The 23,910-nt window shown below is 49.5% G+C and overlaps 2 protein-coding genes across 2 annotated transcripts in view; one reads left to right on the top strand and one right to left on the bottom strand.

Annotated features, from left to right (window-relative positions):
• Window positions 1–317: 317 nt before the first annotated feature.
• On the top strand, window positions 318–20,362 carry ATIC (5-aminoimidazole-4-carboxamide ribonucleotide formyltransferase/IMP cyclohydrolase). Its single transcript, XM_059868238.1, has 16 exons — window positions 318–442; window positions 904–1,030; window positions 2,178–2,254; window positions 3,200–3,266; window positions 5,530–5,618; window positions 6,840–6,991; window positions 7,113–7,269; window positions 8,472–8,597; window positions 8,867–8,974; window positions 10,182–10,267; window positions 11,394–11,483; window positions 12,440–12,568; window positions 13,696–13,788; window positions 18,271–18,453; window positions 19,268–19,423; window positions 20,072–20,362. The coding sequence occupies exons 1-16, from the start codon at window positions 421–423 to the stop codon at window positions 20,189–20,191; spliced, it is 1,782 nt and encodes a 593-aa protein (XP_059724221.1). The 5' UTR covers window positions 318–420; the 3' UTR covers window positions 20,192–20,362.
• Window positions 20,363–23,188: 2,826 nt separating this feature from the next.
• The window catches only part of FN1 (fibronectin 1), a 53,086-nt gene continuing 52,364 nt past the window's right edge, over window positions 23,189–23,910 (bottom strand). Inside the window, exon 46 of the mRNA XM_059868205.1 lies at window positions 23,189–23,897. Within this exon, the coding sequence (XP_059724188.1) occupies window positions 23,823–23,897 (75 nt within the window). The 3' untranslated portion in view covers window positions 23,189–23,822. The remainder of the gene's footprint in view (window positions 23,898–23,910) is intronic.

Below are 23,910 nucleotides of genomic sequence, written 5' to 3'. Positions count from 1 at the left end.
AAGGGGGATTGCCTCACCTACCCCTCACTTTTCACCTGAGTACCAAGCTGGGTTTCCCAGCACCGAACATTCTGTATGGGCGCACATATATGTACCTCCGTGTGGGTGCGATGCACCCGTGTCAATGGACACAGATACACGAGTGCATGTGTGTCTGTGTGTCTCATGTCGTGCACACACACGCCCTGAGCACATGTGCAACGGGAACACCCGCTCACCCACTCCAGGGCACCTCATCCCCAGGACACGCGTGTGTCCCGAAAAACATGAACCCGACCCCGGCACCGCCGCCTCCCTCCATTCCCCGCCCCGCCCGCGCCGCCCCCTCCGCCTCCCGCCCCCGTGCGCCCAAATCCCGCCGGGCCGCCGCTGCTCGTCCTTTCCTGGCCTCCACGCCCTCCTGCACCCACTGACGGCGCCATGGCCACGCGGCAGCAGCTCGGTAACGCGGGGCGGGCGATGGCCGCGGGGAGGGTGTCCCTGAGGGCTGGGGGGTGCCCTGCTGCCGCCGCAATGCCCCGCAATGGCCGCCGGCTCGGCTCGGCAGCGCGGCCCCGGAAGGCGCCTCAGCGCTGGTTCCCGCGCGGGGTGCCGAGGGCGGGCGGGCTCTGTCTGTTCGTGTCCCCCGGGCCGGCCGGCCCTCGTTCCCGGAGCACGGCTCGGAGAGCGGGAAGGCGCTGAGGCGATCGGGCCCGCGCCCTGAGGCCGTGGCCTCGCCTGAGGGGCGGCTTCCCCTGAAGAGAACCGCGAGGCTCTGGTGCTGCTTCCCTTCCTCTCCCCAGGCACCTGGCACCGCATAAACTCCTAAACTACGCAGTTTATAAAAGCTTTACTCGCTTAATCCTGCTGTTTTCTCCGTTCCGCCGTTAAAACTCAACCACTCGTGCTTTTCCCGCCTGCCAGCTTTACTCAGCGTCTCTGACAAGACCAACCTGGTGGAATTTGCGAAGAGCCTGAACGCGCTCGGCCTGGGTTTAATTGCCTCCGGAGGAACGGCCAAGTCCCTGAGGGATGCTGGCTTGCCGGTCAGGTACACACACTCCCCTGTACCTCACCACCAAAAATACTCTTTTGGGCCCTGAGGCTGCTTAAACTGTTTTCTCTGTGAACAAAAATGAGTGAAAACTGCTCTGAAAGAAGTCTTCCCTTCAAAAACAACAACAACAAAAAGGGAAACCTTGCCCCAAAGCAAACTTCAGAACCTTTTTGTCTACAGATCTGTTGGCCGAGGAGCATTACTGTGAGGAGCTTTTTGTTGGGATTCCTTGTGTGCCTTGAGCCAGCTTTATTTCCATGGGACAGTCTGTTACCTTCATGTTCATAGTCTGCCCTGAGTGCTGCTCCTCACAGCCAGGTGAAAGCTGGTCCTGGGACAGCACTGATGTGTTAAGAACATGTTGAAGCTCACTGGAGTTCACTGGTCACAAATAATTTTCCCAGCGCAATTCACTTAATGCAGACAGAGCCTAAAGGCTCTGTGTTGCACATCCACTCATGGAAAAAGGTCATGTACAGTCACTGGCTGTTTTAGCCCATGATTCTGAGGAAATTTGTTCTGGTTTCTTCCATGCTGTGATTAAAAAAAAACAGCTCTGGTCAAATAAAAATGGGTTTTAGCGCAGTGATGAAAAAAATGTCAATTGTTTGGCAGCAAAAGGTGGCTGTGAGTCCATTTTTGCTCCCTGTGAACGCAGTGGTTGGCCCCTGGGACACATCAGCACAAACCTACATCACCTCCAGAGCTCACTGTTACCCAGCCGTTCCTTGTGTCTCTCCAACTTATTTCCTTGGCTGTGCTGTCAGTGAAGCCTGAAGCAAAGGATGCTGACATTTCCCCTTCCCTCATTATTGTTATTACCACCCTAAACAGTCACAAGGAGTGGTGAAACTAAGCTGGGAGGAAGAGCACCTCCACGTAGCCATCCATTCTCTCTGTAAACTATTCTGATTTGGGCTTTGCTTATCTTGGTTATTCCAGTGCATTCAAGAAATAGCTGTACTGCTTAGTTGGTTGTGACCCATGAACTCCATTTCCATCCGTGGGAAAAGCAGCTGTTGCCCCTTTGGCATGGGGGGTTTGTAGTGAAATCTGTACATTTTCTTTGGTTTGGGTCATTCAGCCTCTAGATAAAGTCAGTATGGCACATCTGTTTCTGTGCTGTTTTCTTCTTGGGCAGAGATGTGTCAGACCTGACAGGCTTCCCTGAGATGCTGGGTGGGCGTGTAAAAACCCTTCATCCTGCAGTCCATGCTGGTAAGTTTCTGCTAATGCATCTTTCACTCTAAAAGAGGGCAGGGAGGGTGGGAAGGAGGAGTTGACAGATGCCTTTTTTAAGGGTTGTGTGGAAGAACCGAGTAACTGAAACAGATTTGCTCCAGGAGCAGAAGAGGTGAAAAGCCACGGGGTGGAGAAGTGCAGTGTGGCTGAATTACTTCCTTGTTGCATTGCTGGCATCTCTGGCTCCCTCCCTGGGGCTATAAGTAACAGAGCTTCTCTGTAAACGCCTCTGCAGAGAGTTAACCTGTGGGTGGGTCTGGTGTGCAGCACAAGGAACACAACAGTGTAGGCTTTAGGGGTGATTCCTGCATGCTCAGATGTTCTCTGACTCCTCTTCAGCAGGGAGGATCTCTGATATCTGCTCTGTTTGCACATTAATCCATCTGCTCTTTCTTCTCCTGTTGCTGTGCTTGAGGTACCTCAAGTGGAACCTGCCCATTGTATGTGAGGGCTGGAGACAATTTCCCCTGACCCCGAACACAGGACTGTGCTGCATCTCACATTGTGCCAGCCTCATGTTTCTCTGAGTTCCTAGACCCCACCAGCCATCTGCACTGCTCATCCTTTCTTGCTTCCCTGGTTTCATAGGGCAAGTGCCCTTTTCCTCTTCCCTGAAGTCCTTGATGATGGTTTCAGTGTTTGAAGGGTAGCAACCAAGTGCTTAGAAAGTTGTTGAGGTAGCTGGTCAGTATTTGGAGTATTCTAGGATTTATCATTCCACCTGTTAGCATGGAATTTGAACAGCCAAAGAGTGTAAAGTGGAATAAAGGAGCAGGGCTGAGGGTGCTGTCTGAACTAAAATGAAAAAGTTAAGATAGAAAGGCTCAGGACAAAAGCACAGTGTGAAGGGAGATGTTGCATTAAAAACCTGGTGGTGATTTAGTTCTTTTTAATGAAGATGCACTGTTTTTTTGCAACTAGGCATCTTGGCTCGCAATATTCCAGAGGATAATGCTGATATGAAGAAACAGGATTTCAGCCTTGTAAGGTAAATGTGGGGGGATGTGATGCAATCCATCAGTAATCAAAAACCAACAGCAGAGCCCAGTTAACACCAAGGAAGGGGAGCTGTAGGCATTGTGACCTCTACACACCAGCAGATCTGCAGTCTCCTTTCTTTGCCCTGGCAGGACATAATTTTCTACAGGAGCCTCTTCACCACTTGTAGTAAGAGAAAGCTGAAACAAGAAAGTTGTGTTGTGGTTTCCACAGGGAACTCAGAGGTCTGAATTTTTGCTGGTTCCCTGGGAGATTTGACACGTTACACTCAGTCAGTGTAGGGCCATGTTACACGTGCTGCAGAGTTGAGTTCAGTCCTTTTGAAGCTGGCTCATCTTCCCCCAGGTTGGTTCCACGTGTCTGATCAGATGGCAATTCCCGATTTTGAAATGCTTGCTTAGTAAATATACCCTTTGATATTTGCATAATGTTTACTGAGTTTCAACACATAAATAAAGAATAGACATGGAAAATGGGTCAGGAACACTGCGTTTGTTCAGAGAGAAAACAGATAAGAGACAGAAAACTTCAACTTTGAGAGCCATCTTGGGAGCAACTGAGCTGCATCCAGAAGCTGAAGTAACAAAGTTTGTGCACTAATGTACCAAAGTTTAGGGGTTTTTTTCAGTTTTTGTTAGAATGTGTTTACTTAGTTCAGTCACACAGAGCAGTTGGGGGCTGTCTGTAACTAACTGGTGTTAACATGCAGTTACTGCTTGTGAATAACCAGTTGTACATCAGGGAGTAGCTCCTGGTTCAGAAGCAAATGGCTGAGCTGGACATAGCAAATTGTAGGTGTAGCCAGGGTGGGAGGTACAGTACAACTGTGGGCCAGAATGCATCTGGAGTTTTAAAATTACTTTTAGAAACTGATGGATGGATTTCTGGGCTGAATTTGAAAACCTGAAATTTAAAACCACAGGAATCCTCTTAGATGGCTCAGCAGTGGTGGCTCTTCAGAGCATGCTGCATATTAAAGCAGGCTCTGCTGAATTGCAGGGGGAATAACATGCCCTTACATCAGTGACTTATGGTGCACTTGCATCCAGACTGGTAATTTGGATTCAGGTTCTCTTGCAAAAAGCAGAAGTAGCTGATCCTCAGCAGGACTGCCTTTGCATAGTTGCATAAAATTTGCATATCCAAGTCAGTGAAGGAAAGCCTGATACTGATTGTCTTGGTTTGCACAAATAAAAGCATTAGCAGTGTTAAAGTCCACAGGTTCCTGATGGATTGCAACAGGTCAGGAGCACGAATGGATCAGGGGGAAGGGGGCATCAGAAACAAGAGATAATAAAAGACATTGTAGGAAATTTAGAGACACGGGGGGTTCTGAAAGCCATACTGGAAGCTTATCATCCCTTCTGCTGGAGTTCACAGGGAGTGAGAACAAAGGAAAACTGTAAGTTGGACACAAGGGTACTCATCCCAGCAGTTCTGTGCCATGCTGAGCATGCCTTGGAGTTCTATACCATCATGTACTCAGATCAAGAGAGTAAATTAATTCTCTTGGATTAAAAACCCTGTTTGTGAAGGTCAGAACAAATCCCTCCTTTCACTGCAGTTCCTGTGGCTCTGGTAGGATGGGACAGGCAAGTTATTACATCATGCTTGCTGGAATACAGACCTGCTTCTAGATCAGATGGAAAAACTAATTCCAGTAAGGTCCAGTCTTAGCTTGAGAGGGAAAAGTCGATTTTCTCCCCCGCTTTCATGTGCTACAGAGGCTTTATGGCATTTGGGCTGCACACTCATGTTTCATATATTGTTGGTATTTTAAAAGTCCAGAAGGTGACATGTAGGTCGTTTTCTGCTCTTGGAAAAGTTGTGGGAAATTAGATTGATTGTACTTTTTTTTGCAATGAATCTTTCTTGGGTGCTTACACTCTTTTGAGAATTGGTGGGAGCCCATATTCAGTATTGCTGAGAGCCCATTTTGAAGTCCTTTGTAATGGCTCAGGTTGGGCACCAAAATAACTAAACATTTATATTCAGGCACATGTATTTAAAGAATCTTTTCCTTTAATCTGGTTGCTGTAAGCTGTGATTCTGACATTGATACACAGAGTTCATTTGAATGTTATAATGCACTGTACCATCACTTGCCCTTGGGCTGAGCACCACTCTTGGCCACAGGATTCTGATCTGAGAGACACGACCATAAAATCACTGGTGATATCTTGTGCTTGCCAAGCCCAGTTTGGCACTTTTATTTCTTGCTGAGTAACCCAGTTTTCTCCCTCAATTCTCAGAGTTGTAGTGTGCAACCTGTACCCCTTTGTGAAGACCGTGTCTTCTCCTGGTGTGACTGTACAGGATGCAGTGGAAAAGATTGATATTGGTAAGTTGAAGGGAAAGTAAAGAAGGGACAAGTTCTATGCTTCTGAACTCTGAGTGGTCTCAGCTCTTCTCTTTTTGTTTGGTGTTCATTGCAAACCTGTAAAGGAAGTCTGCTCAGGGGCTCAGGAGCTGCAAGGAGCAGGCTGAAGGCATAGTTGGGTAAGCCTTGTTTTAAAGCAATTGAAGTGTCCATAACAGGCTGGCAAGGCGTGCTGCATGGGGGGCAAGTCATGCACTGCCTTAAAGAAGGAGCCTGGGGGCTGTGCTTGGAAAGGCCAGGTGGACCATGCTTCCTGCTGAAACAGGGGGAGCAGACTAAACCTCTTTTACAGCCTGACAGTGTAATAGGAATTTAAAAAAACATGAGCTTTGGAGAGCAGAGCTGAGCCACTGAGGATGAGTGAGAACTTCACTGCAGGAAGCCATTAGAAGGGATGGGGTTGGTCTGAATATGTGGTAGAGTTCTCAGGACCTGAGCTGGGAAGCATGGACACCTGCTTTGGACATTAGCATGTTTTCTCTTGCTGCTAGTTATTAACCCCAAAGGCTTGCTGTGCCTTCACTGCAGCATCTCTGCTTGGCAGCCTGTGAACAGCACGGGCACAGTTCTGTGCCATGTGCTTGGGTTGGGATTGGATTTTCTTGCAGTAGTTTAGTCCAAATGATGCCCAGCAGAGCTCTCTATTAAATGTTTTATGGAGTAATACTTGCTCTGCATGAAGCAATGCCAGCCTCTACTTTTCCTGTGCAGCAGCCTAGTATCTTGTATGATTTAAAGAGTTGCAATAGCAGGGCAGTCAGACTGAGAGAGAAGTGTGGCATTTTATCTCACACAGAGGACCTGAGCAAGATTCATTATTATTTGCAGAGACATTTGGGAACCTCTGTTGTGTGGCAGCATGGAAACAAATCTTTCTGCAGACCCAGTGTGCAGAGGATGGTGGTTAAGCCATGTGTGGGGACAGCCATCTTCTTTTTCTTGCCCCAGTTGCTCATCACAACCCTCATTCTGTTCCCGGGTCTGCCAAGCCCAGTCAGTGTTGAGTCAAACTCTCCAGCCTTGAGCATTTTGAAGAGCACTCTCACTCCTCTCCGTGCTGGAGGGAGGGGACACATTCATCGGGCACAAAGGAGTGATGGTGCCTGTCCCTTCCTGGCCTCACCTCCTGATGGTGCTGTGTCCAGGAGGGAAGTGCTCCATGCCTGTGCCCCTCTCTTGCAGGGGGAGTGGCCTTGCTGCGGGCAGCTGCCAAGAACCACGCCCGTGTGACAGTCCTGTGTGACCCTGCAGACTATGCTGCAGTAGCTAAAGAGATGGCAGCCTCAAGGGACAAAGACACTGCCATGGAAACCCGGCGGCTGCTGGCACTCAAGGTTGGTCACGCTTTCCTGCCATGAGGGGCCGGGCCAGGCTCGTGTAGAAAGAGGTTCTTTACCCCTTTAAACACCAAGGTGATGTGTCTAAGTTGACAAGTGTCCCCCATTGTGTCCCCAGGCCTTCACCCACACTGCTCAGTACGATGCAGCCATCTCTGACTACTTCAGGAAGGAGTACAGCAAGGGAGTGTCGCAGCTGCCCCTGAGGTACGGCATGAATCCTCACCAGAGTCCTGCGCAGCTCTACACCACGAGCCCCAGACTGCCCCTGACAGGTGAGGCCTCGCCTCTGCTGGCCTGGAGGGAGCTCTGGGATAGCTGGGAATGGAGGAGCTTGGACAGGCCTTTGAAACTGAAAGACCATCTTGTACCTTAGTCCAGGGGATGGCCAGCAGTGACTTAACAGCTGCTTTATTACTGAGTGGCATTAACTTTGCACTAACTTTAAAAGTTGTGCTGTATGAGACAGGAAAGCTGCTTTGTTGAGCCCCACCAGACCAATTGGAGCTCCCTGTTCTCTGTTGCTGTAGGACTGTGTGTCCAAGATGCTTTGAACAGATTTATGTAATGTACTTTCTGCATGACATCCAGATTTTGCAAAGGAAAACCTCATCATCCTTTTAAGATGCTTTTCTACTTGCAAGTTTCTTTGTTTAGTATGTTCCCCCTTTTTTTTTTTTTGTGTCACTATTTACTCTGCCTAGAAACCAAGCTGTTTTTCTCTAGGTTTGAATTGGTTTTGTTCTTTTTTTGGTCTTTCTTTCTTTGATGGATTTGAGCAGGGGGGTTATTGCCTTGCGTTTGTAGAACGCTGCTTCTGCTGATGGTGGCAGCAGGAAGGGATATTAGTTCCACTTGAAAATTTGGGACAGGTCTGGTGTATCTCTGTGCCATTTTACAAGGGTGTGCCACTCGCCACAGCATTGTTGTAGTGAGGGAAAGCCCTGTTCTGAGGGAAACTCTGGCTACTCTTGTTCTCGAGACTGCTTCCAGTGTGTGCAGGATTGTCCTGCTGAATAAGCAGTGAAGCTTTGTGTTGAAGCATTTTCCCCACTTCAGCTCTGGGACCTCTTAGGAAACTTTTCCATTCCTGCACTGGAGGTTGATTTGCATGCAAGTCTGCCTCCCAGAGTGGCAGCAGAGCAATGCTATGCTCACTTCTCCTGAATCTGGATTATCGTTGAAATGATCTTTTGTCCTCCAGTCTCCTAAAATGCTCACAGTACTGCCATGTCAGTACGAGCAGTTCTTCTCTCAGGGCCAGAGCAAAACGTTTTGAGAGCAGACTTTTGAATGGCCTTTACTCTTGGTGTGGATTTCTGGGCACTCCACCAGTTGCTGAGGAGCCGGGGTCACTGAACAAGAAGAGTTTGTAGTGATTTGAGTGCTCTCTGGGGAAATCCTCTATGCTGGCTCCCCAGGCTCTGGGGAGAGGGCTTTGCCTGCTTTAACACGTGTCCATGTGCTGTGTTCGCAGTGGTGAATGGCTCCCCAGGGTTCATCAACCTCTGCGATGCCCTCAATGCCTGGCAGCTGGTGAAGGAGCTCAAGCAGGCGCTGGGCATCCCGGCCGCAGCCTCCTTCAAGCATGTCAGTCCCGCAGGTAGGCGGGCCCCGCTCCCCGCCCCTGGGGCAGGCCCTGGGGGCAGGCCCTGGGGGCAGGCCCTGGGGGCAGGCCCTGGGGGCAGGCGGAGTGCCCTGCCCTGGGGGCAGGCCCTGGGGGCAGCCGGAGTGCCCTGCCCTGGGGGCGGGCCCTGGGGGCAGGTCCTGGGGGCAGGCCCTGGGGGCAGCTGGAGTGCCCTGCCCTGGGGGCAGGCCCTGGGGGCAGGCCCTGGGGGCAGCCGGAGTGCCCTGGCTCGTGTTTCCCACTAGGTGCTGCTGTTGGAGTTCCGCTCAGCGAGGAGGAGGCCCAAGTGTGCATGGTGCACGACTTGCACAAGAGCCTGACGCCCCTGGCCTCTGCCTACGCCCGGAGCAGAGGTGAGGGCTCCAAAGAACCGCAGCAAACCTGTCCAAAGAGTCCAAACCTGAGCAGCAGCCTCAGCTCTTGTCCTGCTCTTCCCTGTGCACCACACTTCTCCTCCAGAGGGGCTTTCTCCATAAGGGTCTTCCTGACTGCCTGCCAGAAGTTGCTTTCCAAGAGAGCAGCCCTTGTATACGGTTTCAAAGAGCTAAAACTAGTTTGGATTCTGTTCCTTGGTGAATATAGAAGACCTGTAAGATGAAATATTTTTAAATTTAAATTTGTACATCCACGCACACACAGATATATAGATAGGGCTTTGACTAAAGGACTGGATAAACAGCAGTGCTGGTAGCACACTCAGCATTGGGCTGCTCAGGAATATTTAACTTGAGTTGAGATGTTTCTGTCTGGTATTTGATGGGGGTTTTTTTAAATGCTTTTGTACTGCAGAGCTCATTTTAAAAAGTAAACAAAACCAGCTTCCTCTGCTTAGCTAAGATACTTTGCTACCTCTCTCATTTTCTGTGGCATTCTTAGAAAATCTGCATAGATTACAAAAAACAAGGCAGACTTGATAAAGAGCACGTTGGCTTGGGTTCATTTTTCATAGTCCACCTTTGAATGTTGCTCTCACAAAACCCATTGCATGATTGCTAGAAAAATAAACCCTTAGAATGGCAGGGACAGAAGAATTGACCTTGCTGAGTAGTGGAGCATTTGTGATGGAAATTGATTTCACCTTAGCTATGCCATTAAATAGAAAATACTTACTTTAAAACAGAAGAAGAAAAAATTTGCCACATTTCTGGATCTGCTTTCTTGCAGGAAAAGCCAGGTGGGAGCATAGCCATCTAAAAGCTTTCCTCTTTTTCCAACTGTCTCCCATCTAAAATCTTTCTGTGTGATCCTTGCCTCTCCTTGTCCTCCTGCCACCAAGGGTACAGCTGGGCTGCTTGCAGTGCTGGAGGTAGTCATTACAGAGTTAGAGCTTTGACAGAGGCAGTGAAGAAGGAAGAATATCTGAACTATGGGAATATATAAAGGTCCATGTGTTTGAGGTAGGATTTTTCATCCTTGTTGCTTTTATGGCCTCTTTCTTGGTTATTTTTGCTGTGGGATTAAATTCTTAGCTCTCACAGCAGTTGAGTGGACTGTAGGAGTGGAGAGTTTTCTTTGTCTGATGCTGAAGTTTGACAAATGAGTAAAACCAGGATTTTTCAGGTGCTGATCGGATGTCCTCCTTTGGTGACTTCATTGCCCTGTCTGATGTCTGTGACGTGCCTACTGCCAAGATCATCTCCAGAGAGGTCAGTGACAGCAGCAGATCATTCCAGGCTATCAAGGACAATCATTTCAGATGAAGCTATTGGTTTCTAACAGCCTTTTTGTTGGAAATTGACCCATTTTACCAGGAGGACTTTTACTGGGCTATTTGTGTCATCCTCTGATCTGGAGTGCAGAATTTACACCAGCTTTTGATGCTTTCTTTTCTCCCCCCCCCACCAATTATCACCTGGCTGTGTGCTGGAGCCTGTGAAACAGCAGAGCTGGCAATGCTGCTTTCCATGAGATGATTGCAAACCTCTGGAAAGGAGCCCTGCTTAGGCTGTCACAAATGTCTGGCTGAGCAGCTGTCATGGGAGAAAAGAAGGACTGGAATGCCATCAGGCCAGCCCCTTGCCCAAGGCAGGATTTTGGAAATAGATTGCTACCTGCCACTTACATGCAGGCTCAGCCACTTCCCAGGCTGTGCTTTTCCCTTAGAATCACAGAATCTTGTAGGTTTGGAGCAGCCTGCTCTAGTCCTTGTTCACAACAGGAGGATGGAGTGAGGTGGGCTTTTCCAAACCAAACCTTTCTGTGATTTTTATGATGCCAAACAAATGAAAGAGCATATTCAGCTGGTTTGTGAGGGTGACTTTTGGTACAGTGCTGCTGAAAATGAAAAAAACCTCACCCACACTGTAAGGCACCAATGTGGAAGTTGTGTGTTGCTTCATGGCACTGATGAATGTAAACTCTCAGTTTCCATGCTCTTAACAGCTCTTTTCCCAGGGTTTTTTCCTCCTCAGGAGTGTCATTGTTGAAATAAGGATTTACTGGGTTTTAAGCCACGTTTACTGTTAAGGCTGAGAAGTGGGGATGTCATGGTCAAGCTGTTTCCCCCTGGAGGAGGATATTAGTTATTAGTTCCATTCTGATTAGAGGGATGTGGGGTGCTTTTTACTAACTTCTGCCAAGAGATCACAATGCTCTGCTGGTGTTTGTTTCCAGGACTGAAGCCCATACTGTAACAGTGCTTTTGCTGTTGTAGGATACACACAGGCCCCAAGAGAGATGTGTCTTCAGTGCAGGAAATGGCTGGTACAGCTTTCAGGCTTAGCCCCTGTTTCATTTTTCTGCTGTAGAAGCTGAAATCTCTGTGTGTTGCAGGTGTCTGATGGTGTGGTGGCTCCTGGCTATGAGGAAGAAGCTCTCAAAATCCTTTCCAAAAAGAAGAATGGTGCTTATTGTGTCCTCCAGGTTTGTGCCCCTGCTCCAGTCAGGGATGAAGCTGGAAGCACAGACACTTTGGACCTGAGATGATGCAGCTTCACATGCTGCAGCCAGCATGCTTGTCAAGCAATATTAATATTCTGTGCTCAAGTCAGTGTCAGGTTGCCTTCCTAGTTCCTGCAGTGATGGTTGGGATTCCAAAATCCCCCACTTTTAGTTAACATGACTCACAGATCACAGATTGCTGTCAGGGCCTGTTTCTGCTGCCTCTGAGAGACAAATGAGCAGACAACTTCACTATAGCATCACAAAAAGAAAATCCAAGGCTTAGCTGAAGTTGCAATTGTAGTGCAGCTGCCAGGGGAGCTGGAGAAGATGGCTCAGGAGCTTCAGGCAAGAAGGAATGAAATTGCAGGCAGTCTTGGCAGCTGATTACCTCCTGGAATTCAATTAACTTCGCAAGGATGAGGTCATGTTGGTGAAGCCTGTATCTTCAGGGCTGAATGCAGAGCAATGCTAAGGAAAGTTGGTCTAAAACATTTCAGTGGATTAGGCAAACCACATAAAAGCATGTGCACACTCCTATTTAGAGCTGGTCACCTTAGGCTGGGTTGTTTCCTGTCTGGAACCTCAGCTAGGGCTCCCAAAATTCTGAGTAAGGCCATGCATGGGTGGACCTGAGTGCAGTGTCACAGTTCCAGTTAACCTGGTCCCTGGGCTGGTGTAAATTAATTGTGCTTCCAACTGGGATGGAGATGTGCCCCAGGAGTGCAGCTCTGGAAAGAATACCATTCACTGTTCTTGGATGCCACAGAGGGCTGGGAGTTGTAGCTTGAGGCATGTAGGAGGCAGCTCCAAATATTCCTGCCTTCCTCTGGAAGGCTCTGTGTGTGTGTGTGCATGTTTTTCCCCTCTGTGTGAAGACTGGGAAGAGTGTAGGTTTTGGTGTAAAAGGGCTTTATTGGGCTGCCTTTGGTTTTCAGATGGATCCCCTATACGAGCCCGATGACCTGGAGGTCCGGACCCTCTATGGCCTGAACCTGATGCAGAAGAGGAACAACGCGGTCATCGACCGCTCGCTGTTCAAGAACATTGTCACCAAGAACAAAAACGTGAGTGTGGGGCACAAGTGAGCCTAAAGACACATGGGAACGTTGTCACCAAGAACAAAAACGTGAGTGTGGGGCACAAGTGAGCCTAAAGACACATGGGAACATTGTCACCAAGAACAAAAACGTGAGTGTGGGGCACAAGTGAGCCTAAAGACACATGGGAACGTTGTCACCAAGAACAAAAATGTGAGTGTGGGGCACAAGTGAGCCTAAAGACACATGGGAACGTTGTCACCAAGAACAAAAATGTGAGTGTGGGGGACAAGTGAGCTTAAAGACACATGGAGTGAATCAGCTGCTGTGCCTTCATCAGGGAATTTACCACTGGGCAATTTCAAGAGCTCCTAAATTATTTTAATGAGGTTTAACTGGCTCTTAGTTAACAATGCAGCAGATTTTCTGGACCTAATGTATTTGAGTAAATCAAGATAGCTTTCCTTTGTTTTGATTCCTTGGATAAATAAGAGGAGCTGGACCTTTCCCATTATCTCAGACTACCACAATATTTGTAAATACTCTTTGTAAACAAGGAGCCACCGTGTGCAATTTTTTATGGTGAGACAGCCATGTGCTAAGGACCCATCACATCTCCTGACTCATTGTTTACCTCACCCTTTTGTGTGCATGGTGGTGTATAAACTCTGGCCTGGCTGCTATTGCTCAGCAATTAGAGCCCTCATCACCAGAAAGTTTTCAGTGGTTTCTTTGTCTCTGTTTTTTTAATGAGAATGAGATCAGACATTAATGAGCACACAATTAGTCATGGGCTCAGAAGGAAGTTCAGATATTGAGGTAATAATAATTGCTTTCCTAAATTAGGAATGGAACTTAAAAATAATACAGATTTTGGGAGCTGCTCTAATTGCTGTGGCCTGTGAGCACATCTGATGACAATAAATGCAGAGGAGTTTTCAGGCTGAAGGCCAATGATGGAACCCACTGAGGCTGAGTCTTACCCTGAGAGTTGGAAGACCAATCATTTATGAGTTTTAATCCAAACTAAATTAGCTGGTAATTGACCAAAGCAGGGTATTCCTGGCTGCCTTGTTCTCCCTGTGTGTGGTTCAGGGGCTGTGCTGGCTGGGCTGCAGCTCTCAGGGGGTGCTGACAGTGGTGCTCTGTTCCAGCTGCCCGAGGCTGCCGTGCGGGACCTGATCGTGGCCAGCATCGCTGTCAAGTACACCCAGTCCAACTCGGTCTGCTATGCCAAGGATGGCCAGGTAGGAGCTGCAGCAGGGCTTCCCTGCTCCCAGGCAGGCCTGGAAAACCCTCCAGCTGCTGAGCTGTGCCCTGCACAGTGCTCTGCAGAACAGCTGCTTCTCAAGGGGCTGCTTCAAAACCTTGCAGCCGTTTATTCATGGTCATGGCAGGGCTGGCTGTTTCATTGGTGGGGTTGGAAAAGCTCTTCTGGGCTTCTGCACTGTGGCCTTGAGTTATTTCTTTTAACTACTCTGTTCTTTGACATCATTTTTCTCAGGGAGTGTTGTAGTTGGTGTAGAGCCTTAGGAAATTACAGTAGGTTTCTCAGCTGGGTTCTGACTGTCCAAATGCTTCTTTGTTTTCACTTTTTCCTTAGAAAGATGGGATATGCTTTCTTTTTTTCACCCCTCTGGGGTAATAAAAATCTTCTGTCTTCCCTGATTGTATTTTTTTTTTAAGCTGATGATGGATGTTGGAATTTATAGGGGTATTATTGCATGTGTAATTGAGATTATTAATCACGTGGTCACACAGTGGTTTTGGGCTAGAAAGGACCTTAAAGCCCATCTCATTCCACCCCCTGCCATGGGCAGGGACACCTTCCACTATCCCAGGTTGCTCCAAGCCCTGTCCAGCCTGGCCTGGAACCATTCCAGGAATGGGGCAGCCACAGCTTCTCTGGTCAGCCTGTGCCAGGGCCTCACCACCCTCACAGGGAAGAATTTCTTTTTAACATCTAACCTAAAGTCCTTCTCTTTCAGTTTGAATCTTGAATTTTTAAAAAAGTCTATTATTTCCAAGTTGCTACCAGGTGTTCAGCCTAAATAATTTATCTAAAAGTTGGTGTAAATGTATTGGAAGTTGTATTGTTACCCAGCAGATCATTCTTGTAAGGTGCTGTTTGGCTGGCTCTTTGCTCTCCATGGAAGTTTTTCAGTAGGTCTGGATTACTTAAAAAAAAATGCAGGAGAAAAATACAGAGAATGTTTTTGAGCTTTGGTACATCATAAATCAGCAAAATGGATCAAAGAGTGAACCCTACAGGTAGAGACTGAGCTGCAGTGCTCTCCCTGCATTGGCACTGATGTGTCTTTGTCAGGTTGTTGGTACAGCCTGAAGAGGCTGCAGTGCTCTCCCAGGACTTCCTGGGGTCCTGTGCTCTGTGCTTCCTCAGAAGATGTCTCTGGAGATCCAGCATTTGTCTTTTCTTCTGCTTTATGTTGGGTTTTTTTTGCTTTTAAATGATTCTCTGCACTCAGCAGTGCTGGATCCCATAGCCCAGAACAAAGGTGTCCCTGTCTTTGCTCCTTTCCCCTCGTCACAGCAGCAATTTCCAGTTTCCCCAGTGCTTGTGCAGGTCTGGGCTGAGTGGTGCTGCAGCTGTTTCCAGAGTGTGTGTGCTGATGGATGTGCCACATGGAAGGGAGAGGGCAGGAGGGAGCAGGGACAAGCCTGGGCAGGCAGGGGCTCAGCTGGCTGGGCTGCAGGGGGGGTTGCAGATTCTCATGTGGAAAGCACCTTCCACATTGCTACTCTTCATCTGCTCCTCCAGGGTCTGACCTGGCTGGGGCTACATGAGCCAAGCCTGGGTAGTCCAGCTTGCTTTCAGTCCCATGGCTTTTGGTTTTCCAGGAGTTATTTCAGCCTCACAGCATCCCTAAGGAATGGGGATGCCTTGGAAAGCTCTGGTGTATGAGACATCAGCCCCTCCAGCAAGGTAGCTGTGTTGGTACATTCCAGCAAAGTGGGAAGCATTTCTGGACCTGAGTGTCACTTCATTTGCAGGAAGCCAGCTGCCACTAATTGCAATAAACACTTGCTCTTGTTCTGGCTGACTTTCAGCTTGTAGTACATTGATTTACACTTGCTTTAATGACACCATCATCTTTTAAATTAACAATTTTAAATGATTCTTTATTCTCTGTACAGTAGCATTAAACAAAGCTGTTAATTTACCTTATGCTTTCCCAGTGACTTCCCTGTTTTGTTTGTCTTCCCAATGGTCAAGTCCTTTATTAGATTTTTATATTTCCAGGTGTCTTTAGGGTTTTTGTTTTCATTCATTATCCAGGGTAAATCTGAGTAAACCCAGACCAGTCTGGATCATTTTGCAAGAATCCTTTGGGCATTATCCATCTCATCCACTCTGTGCTATTGCACAGCACTCCAGCTATGGAGTGTGTTTGCCTCTCCTGTGAACCACAGTGTTTTTAGTCAAGTAATTCTTAATTCTCACCCAGTCTTTTTCCTATTAAATGATAGATTTATTTTTTTTTCTACTCACCCTGTGCTGCTGTCTCCTTTCACTGCTCACACTTAATAGGCTCTGCTTAAGCACTTTTGGATTCCCATGAGATTAGGCTCTGAAAGAAACAGAATTAATTTTTGTGTAGGAAAGGGGGGGAATGGCTCCTTAGTGGAGGATTTTGAGGTTTTGGCTGTGTTTTTGTGAGGGGGAAGGGCACCATGTGGGGCAGGGAATGATGAGGTGTAGGAAGAAGGATTTTATAAAGTGAAAAAGGCAGGGAATAGGTACAGGGCAGTGTGAGGGGAGATGCAGGTACAAGTCTAGAGGTTGTGTTATTAAGCAGAAAAGCTAAAACCTCCTGATTTCTCTTCTTTAGACCAGAAATTCCAGGCTGGATTGAGGAAATCTTCCCCAGAAGTGTTCCATCAAAACCTGTGCTTTAAAAAAAGGCAAAACAATGGCTTGAACCAGTGTTAAAGATAAACCTCTGCAGTTGTGGGATGCCTGTGAGGAATTTACAGGCTGCATCACTTTGATCAACTGAAGTACAAAGTCTCTGCCATTTTGGAGTTGTTGAATACAAGCCAAAATTTAGTTACTGATCTCCTGACAAAATTTAGGTCACAAAAAAAGTGAAATACTTTGAGTGGTTCACAGAGGAAGGGAAAGGAAAAGGCTCTTTAGAAAGGTTCTGGGATGCTGACAGGTAGCAGGAGTTATTCCTGCTTATTCCATCACAGGAGAGCCAGGCCACAGCTCACAAGGACATGATGAAGACTGAGGCACCATTCTGGCTGGGAAAGGACACAGGACATCCCAGGCTTTAGTAACTTGGGGATATTTCATGGTACTTTGGCCCCTGCTAGCAGCAGTCAGTCTGAGCTACTCTCCAACATCTGCATGCCTGAGCCTGGCCTTGCTGGTCCCACTCTGCAGGGCTGGGTGGCAGTTGCTGGTGAGCTGTGCTCAGGTGCAGGGAGGGAGGATGAACCCCTGTGGAAGTGATAGCACCAGTGTGCAGCTGCTGTTGAGCTCCTTTGGGTCCAGGGTCCCTTGGAAGTGGGTTGAGAGCAGAGGTTGGACATCAGCAGTTTGTCAGGGGCAAGGTGCCACTGAACTGTAAGAAAGTTTGTGTCTGTCCAGTGTTTGTGGTGCCAGCAATATCCCTGTGGGTTTATTACACACTGGTGACTTCAGTTATGGCTGAGCAGATTGTATCTGATAGCAGCCCAAGCTTCCCAAGCCTTTCATTTGCTCCTGGGGGGAACAGAATCCAGCAGAATGTTTTATGGTTCTGGTAAGAGGTGAAGTCACCGTGCCTTGATGAATGGGAAGACAAATGAGTCATTCCTTTGAGGGCAGCCTGCAGCTTATGGCTTTACCATCTGTCCCAGTCTGAGCTGGGAACTGTGAGGTGCTGGCCAGCGCCTCAAGCCTCAGCACTGTGTCCCTGGAGAACAGTCTGGGGAACAGCTCAGCTGGGGCTGAGCAGGAAATGATGGGAGAGACTTGTTTCCTGTCGGATCTCCAGACTGGAATGGCAGCAGTTCTCTGTAGGAAGCAGGACCCACAGGGTGGACAAAAGTTACCAGCCCAAGTGTGACATCCCTGGTGGCTGGGTCTGGCTGCAGGAGCTGAGCCAGTGCTGTATTTTCATAGCAGCTTCCTTGAGGTAAAACCACTGTGTGGATGTTGCTTATCTGTTAGAGATCAAGCACAAGTGCTGTTAAATAGGGTTAGCAGCAGCCATTTCAGAAAGGCTGGATTCTGGCAGATGGCAGCACAGGAGATGTGTGGTAGCTCCAGAGCCTTGACAATTCCTGGATGTAACAGTGCCACTGAGCAGCACTCCTGAGGGAGCAGTGGGTTTACTTTACCAACCTTGCCAGACAAACTGCCTCTAGCTGATGTGGTTAAGCTGTGTGTGCCTGGCTCAGCAGAGGGATGATGGTGTTTGTGTGACCTGGGCTCAGGCATTAACACTCTGACCAGAAGAGGCAGGAAGCCATAATTGTGTCCCTCCCCTGAGGTTAAGGCTATGACTCTGGTGGCATTTAGAGGGGTGAAAGCACATCGGTGTTTGAGCGTGACTCAGCTCCAGAGAGCTGCACAAGTCAGCAGTGCCGACAGCTGGCCCCGTAACCAATTCACAGGACCAGCAGCGCAGGCTCTCCCCCACTCATCACCTGCACCTTCCCTGCCTGGGTGGGGAGCTGCAGCTGTGGCTCTGTGTGACCCCCGTGCTGTGCTGCAGGTGATCGGGATCGGCGCGGGGCAGCAGTCGCGCATCCACTGCACGCGCCTGGCGGGGGACAAGGCCAACAGCTGGTGGCTGCGGCACCACCCGCGCGTGCTGGCCATGAGGTTCCGCGCGGGCGTCAAGAGGGCCGAGATCTCCAACGCCATCGACCAGTACGTCACCGACACCATCGGAGAGGTGAGAGCAGCACAGCTCCTGCCACGCCAGCCCCTTGTTCCACCTGCTGTGTGTTGTAAAGGGTGACTCCGGAGCTGGGGCATCCCGGCACAGGATGGGGATCCATCCCCCAGGGTCGTTTACTGCACCCCCAGCCCCGGGAGCTGGAGCCCTGGCCTGTGCCTCACTGAGCACCTTGGCTTCAGCTCCTGCCTCTTCCCAGCAGTGAGGATGGGTTAAAGCTCCAGCTGATGTTCCAGTTCTCCCTGCCCTGTCAGTGGCTCCTCCTCACACAGAGCTGTTTGTTTGTGTGGCACTTTGGGTTCTCAGAAGCCAGATTCTGACCTTCCCGTTATGGGCCATAGTGAGACAACAAAATAGTGTGTATGTCCTTTTTAAGTATCAAAAGCCAAGAGCTGGATTAGGGACCTTGTGAATCACCTTGTGAGCAGCTGCTTGTTTAAAGGGGTAAGAACTGGATCAGTTGCTCTTTCAGAAGGTGAATCATAAACTGAGCTGCTGTTGGTCACGGGTTAAGTTATCTACCAGATGCCTGCTGGCATTCAGGGAGCAGCACTGCAGGCAGAGAGCATCTTGGAATTCAGGAGGGAGAGAAGGAATCCCTCAGGTCCTATGGTGAGGAGAGGGAAGGAGTTAAAAGGATGCAGAAAGAGCTGCTGGTGGTGATGTGTTTAAACCCTCTGGTATGAAGTTCCCAGCAGCAGAGTCATGGAGCAGAAATCCTGGGATCAGAGGGAGGCCATCACTCATCCCCCTGGCAGGGAACTGGGGGAGCTGTGTGCTCTGGGGCTGAGCTGCCTTCCCATGCCTGCAGGATGAGGACCTGGTGAAGTGGCAGGCCCTGTTTGAAGAGGTGCCCCAGCAGCTGACAGAAGCAGAGAAGAAGCAGTGGATTGCCAAGCTGTCTGCTGTGTCCCTCAGCTCCGATGCCTTCTTCCCTTTTAGGGATAACGTCGACAGAGCCAAGCGGGTGAGGCTGGGGGTGGCTCCAGGGGGTTCTGTTGGCTCCAGGGGGCTGGGGGTGGCTCTGGGGGGTTCTGGTGGCTCCAGGGGGCTGGGGGTGGCTCTGGGGGGTTCTGGTGGCTCCAGGGGGCTGGGGGTGGCTCTGGGGGGTTCTGGTGGCTCCAGGGGGCTGGGGGTGGCTCTAGGGGGCTCTGGTGGCTCCAGGGGGCTGGGGGTGGCTCCAGGGGAATGGCTGTGCAGCCCGAGCTTGTCCTTTTCATTCTGTGGGCACTGCTGAGCAAAACCTCTGCACTAGGAGAGCAGATCTTGGGAAGGATGTTCCTGGTGGTTGCAGCTCTCACATGGACAGTTATTATCCAGTCATATGGACACTGATTATCCAGTCATTGTTCATTTTGTTGATTTGGGATGAATAGAGGGTTCAAGTTTATTAAACCATTTAGGAATATCAAGCCAAGGCCTGTCACTTCCAGAGGAACCATTTTAGGTTCTCCCTGAGCAGCAGAGAGAACTTCCTGCTCCCTTAAGGAGCATCTTTGGGACTGGGAGCCTTTGTTCAGTGGGATGTGGATGAAAAAGTGGGACTGCCAGCTCCCTCTGAGGGGGATTTTGGGTTTCCATGCTCTGATCCTTGCCCTGCTCCCTGTGTGTGCAGAGTGGAGTGCAGTTCATCGCTGCCCCGTCGGGCTCAGCTGCCGACGACGTCGTGATCGAGGCCTGCAACGAGCTGGGGATCACCCTCATCCACACCAACCTCCGTCTGTTCCACCACTGAGCCCTCTCTGGGCACAGCCTCACCAGCAGCCACAGGGCACTGCTGTAACTGGGAGGCTCCTGCAGCCTGGGAAGAGCCCTTTCCCCGTGGTCAGGGAGAAGAAGAGGTACAAGTTGGCTTCCAGTGTAGAAAATCCATTTCTTTTGCAAATAAACGTACAGTTGTTAGCTACCTGCTGTCTGTGTGGTCCCTGTCACCCAAATTCTGTGTCCTCAGGAAAAAGGTTTATTTTTCAGGTAGGTTTTATGGTCCAGACTCTACTAATTCAATAGATGATGGCCTGTGGAATGGTGTGAAAGGCTGGCTTCTGCTCAGCTTCTGTGGAACTGATGAAGATCTGCATTGTCCTAAACTAAGTTGGGTTGGTGGGGGTTTTTTTGAGTCAGCAGGCACTTCTAATCCATTGTTCTCTTCCCTGGGAGGAGAGGGGAGCAGCTCCTTTGCACGAGGCACTCTGGGGTTTGGTGCTCTGAATCCTGCCCAGCACTCTGTGCTTTGGCAGTGCTTTCTCCAAAGCAGACCCATTTTCAGGCCTGTCCCCAGAGTGGGAGCAGAGCAGAGTTCACTGGCTGGAAGGGGGGAGGGTCTGGAGTCTGGAGCCACTTCCCTTCTCTGCTGTCTGCAGTTTGCATTAAGCAGATTTGAATTTAAATTTGGGAAAAAGCAAAGTGAAAATGTGGAGCACAGTGAGAGAAGTGCAGGATGAGCCCAGACACATTTTTGCTGGCAATCACTGCCCCTGTTCCAAAGGGATTTTCTCTTTTTGTTTCCATTGTATAAAATCTGTTCAGTTTTGCCCAGGAGCAGCCCAGAGTTTTTCAATGAACACTCCTGTGGGCTCAGCTCTCAGCTGGAGCAGAGCAGGGAGTGTGCAGTGTGCCCTTGGCTCAAGCAGGGCTGCCCAGATGGGAGATGGACCTGGGAGAGGGGAAATTTGGGGTGTGCTGCTGACTTGCTGTGATTGTGGCCATGCCTTTGTTTTACCTGATTGTTTGATCCAGTCTGGTTCAAATGGAGCAAAGCAGAGAGACACTTCCTAGGAGAGCTATTTAAGGTACCATAATCCACACACTGGTTTCCCTTTAACACTGTTATTCCTTCTGCCCTTGCTCCAGCCTGAAAGGGAGCACACTCCTCTCTTTTCTGATCTCTACAGTGGATCACTTTGTCATTTCTGATCTCTACAGTGGATTATTTCCAAGTCACTGGATGAGACAGGACAGGGTAGAGAGCATTCTACTCTTTTGGCATGGATTAAGACTGCAATCCAAAATAAAAAATGTCCATTTCTTCCTGGCTGGCCCCTTTGCTGTGCTAACCCCAGCCCTGGCCTCTGACTGTTTTCTGTGCTGTTGCTTCCAGTAAATTGTCATTGCTTGGAGTTTTACTTTAAAAGTTGGGGTTTGGGACCCTTCCACAGAGGAGAGCCCACAATGTTCCTTACATGTCTTCTGTGTCCTGCTGTTGTGGCTGCAGCTGGCACAGACCCTGCTGTGGGGTTCTCCAGGGGATCCCCCTGTGCATTCTTGACCTGCATCTTCTGCAGCATTGGCTAAAACAGAGGCTGGCAGTGAGAACCTGGCAGCTCCTGTTCTGTGGATTCCCCTGATCCTTTCTTTGCTGTCCTTGGGGCACTGTTTGTTTCACTGAAGGCAGTTAATAGGTACTGATCTTCCAGGTGAGATCTGCAGGAGATAGGAAATGTCTGCCTCAGCTGATACCCCTGGAGGAGCTGCCTGCTGCCTTACTTGTGCTGCATGACTTGTACACATCAGCTCAGCACCTGCAGAGGGATGGTTTTGCCTCCTGCTGTGCCTGTGGTAAGGTTAAAGGACAGGCAGGAGTTGTCAGAGGGGGGAAGTTGGATTGTTTAATGTCCCAAACAAGAGCTCTTGACGATCCTGCCTCACTTGAGTGGATAAAGGTTGATAAAAATCTCTGGTTTGGTTCCAGGTGTGAGGTGACTTCACAGGAACGTCTCTGGGGATGGTTTGTCCCCTGGGCTGCAGTGACAATTTCCACCAGCCTGGCACATTCCCCCTGAAGGAGCTTCCCCTGAAGCTGTGGGAGTAGAAAAGGGCTGTGGTGGTCTCAAGGTGTCCCTCCTGAGGCCTCCTGATCTGCTTCTGCCTTGGATGCTTCAGGGATTAAAAGCAGACTGAGCTGTGCTTGGTGTCATTTCCCAGAGGGAAGGGAATGTAGGGCATGTCCCTTCAGCTGGTGTGTCCTGAGGAGCAGCTGCTGCCAGGCTGGGATTTGCACTGTCACCTGTGGCACCTTGCCCCTGGCAGGTGCTGTGCTGGCAGGACCACAGCTCCCAAAATGTGAACAGAGAGCAGGGAGGAATCATTCTGGGCCTTGGCAGGCAGTAACAGAGGGGTTTTATTTTCTTCTTCAGCCACCAAGGCACTTTTCCCCGGAGTACAGAGCCCTGACTCTGGTTGTTCCTGGGCTCTACCCAAAGCTGAGCAGACAAGCCCTGGGCAGATGTGGCTCCTGCTTTGGAAAAGAACTGCCAAGGGCTTAAATTCTGCATGGCTGTGAGCACTGTGTGCTCTAAGGCACAGCCAAACCTCTACAGGGAGCTTGGGGAAAAGTGCTGTTTAAATGATTTTATCTTGAAATGCTCCCTGTGGGCAGGGGAGATGTTTGCTGCCACAAGAGATGTGCCAGAGGAGAGGAGGTGGGCTCTGACTCCTCTTCAGTGTGTTGGTGAATTATTTAGTGACAAAGTGAGAGGATCATTGCAGAGTTGTTCTCTGGTCCAAAAGCTGTAGCCCTCACTTGGGAAAACCAGTCTGGTTTAATGGGAAATGACTCCTCTGTGTCTGTCTAGGCCAGTTTCAGTTCTCAGGTGTTTTTGGGGACATGTTTGGCTTGGGAGTACTGGTGGGGTAGAACTGACTGCTGCTGCAGCCATCCTTCTCTGCAGAGGTCTGGGGTGCTCTGGAGGTAGCAATCCCTGCTGGCAGCTGCCACATGTCAAGAAGCCAGATGGAGTTTTCATGTGATGCTTTATTGGGTGCTCAGAATGCCAGGGACTGGAGCAGTACAGTGCGTGTGCAGCCCAGGGGAGGGGGCTCAGCAATCCTGACAGGACCTGGCCTGTTCTGCCTTTGCAAAGGCTGGGCAGGTCCTGGCAGAGCAAGCAAAGGGACTTCACTGCTGGCTTGGTTCACTCTCATCCAAAGGGTTGTGAGGAACATTTTGTTTACCTCCCTCCCCACCATGAGGTAGAAGGACAGGAGACAAGAAAGGGGCCTGTGCCTTTAACAGCCAGGCTTAGACCCAGCTGGTGCCTGTCTCCTGCTGGGTTTTGAAGCTTTGGAAACATTGAAATTCACAGGTTTGGACCCTAATTCTGGCACCTCAGCCACTGAAAGCTTATTGAATTCTAGCTATGGAGCCAGCTCTAGCTCAGCTCATGTGCAAAGCAGGGGCTGTTTGCCTTTCCCTCCCTTCCCCTGTTGCCCCAAAGCAAGCCTGTGCCTCCTGCCCGTGCCATACCTACCACTGTCTGTGCTCTACGGGGGCAGGGGTGCAGCTGGAAGCCTTTCATTAACAAACTGCTCTACCAATATTCTCTCCAGGTTTACTTCACTCTTCTTGGGGATGTTTGTTCCATCTCGTGTTACTCCAGCTCTGAATCATCCCGCTCAGAATTATCCACCTCAGAATAATCCAGCTGAGAATAATCATCTTCATCCTAAATTCCACGG

This window comes from Haemorhous mexicanus, chromosome 26 (assembly GCF_027477595.1).
Source record: "Haemorhous mexicanus isolate bHaeMex1 chromosome 26, bHaeMex1.pri, whole genome shotgun sequence".
NCBI lineage: Eukaryota > Metazoa > Chordata > Aves > Passeriformes > Fringillidae > Haemorhous > Haemorhous mexicanus.
Note: the sequence above shows the minus strand (reverse complement) of the source record. Positions and strands in the feature narration are given on the sequence as shown.

What these genes read in the sequence shown, in the direction of transcription:
- ATIC (XM_059868238.1), top strand. Translation starts at nt 421, where the DNA reads ATGGCCACGCGGCAGCAGCTCG. An exon ending in GATGCTGGCTTGCCGGTCAG is followed by an intron (nt 1,031 to 2,177) that starts GTACACACACTC and finishes CTTCTTGGGCAG; the next exon opens with AGATGTGTCAGACCTGACAG. An exon ending in GGCGGCTGCTGGCACTCAAG is followed by an intron (nt 6,992 to 7,112) that starts GTTGGTCACGCT and finishes TTGTGTCCCCAG; the next exon opens with GCCTTCACCCACACTGCTCA.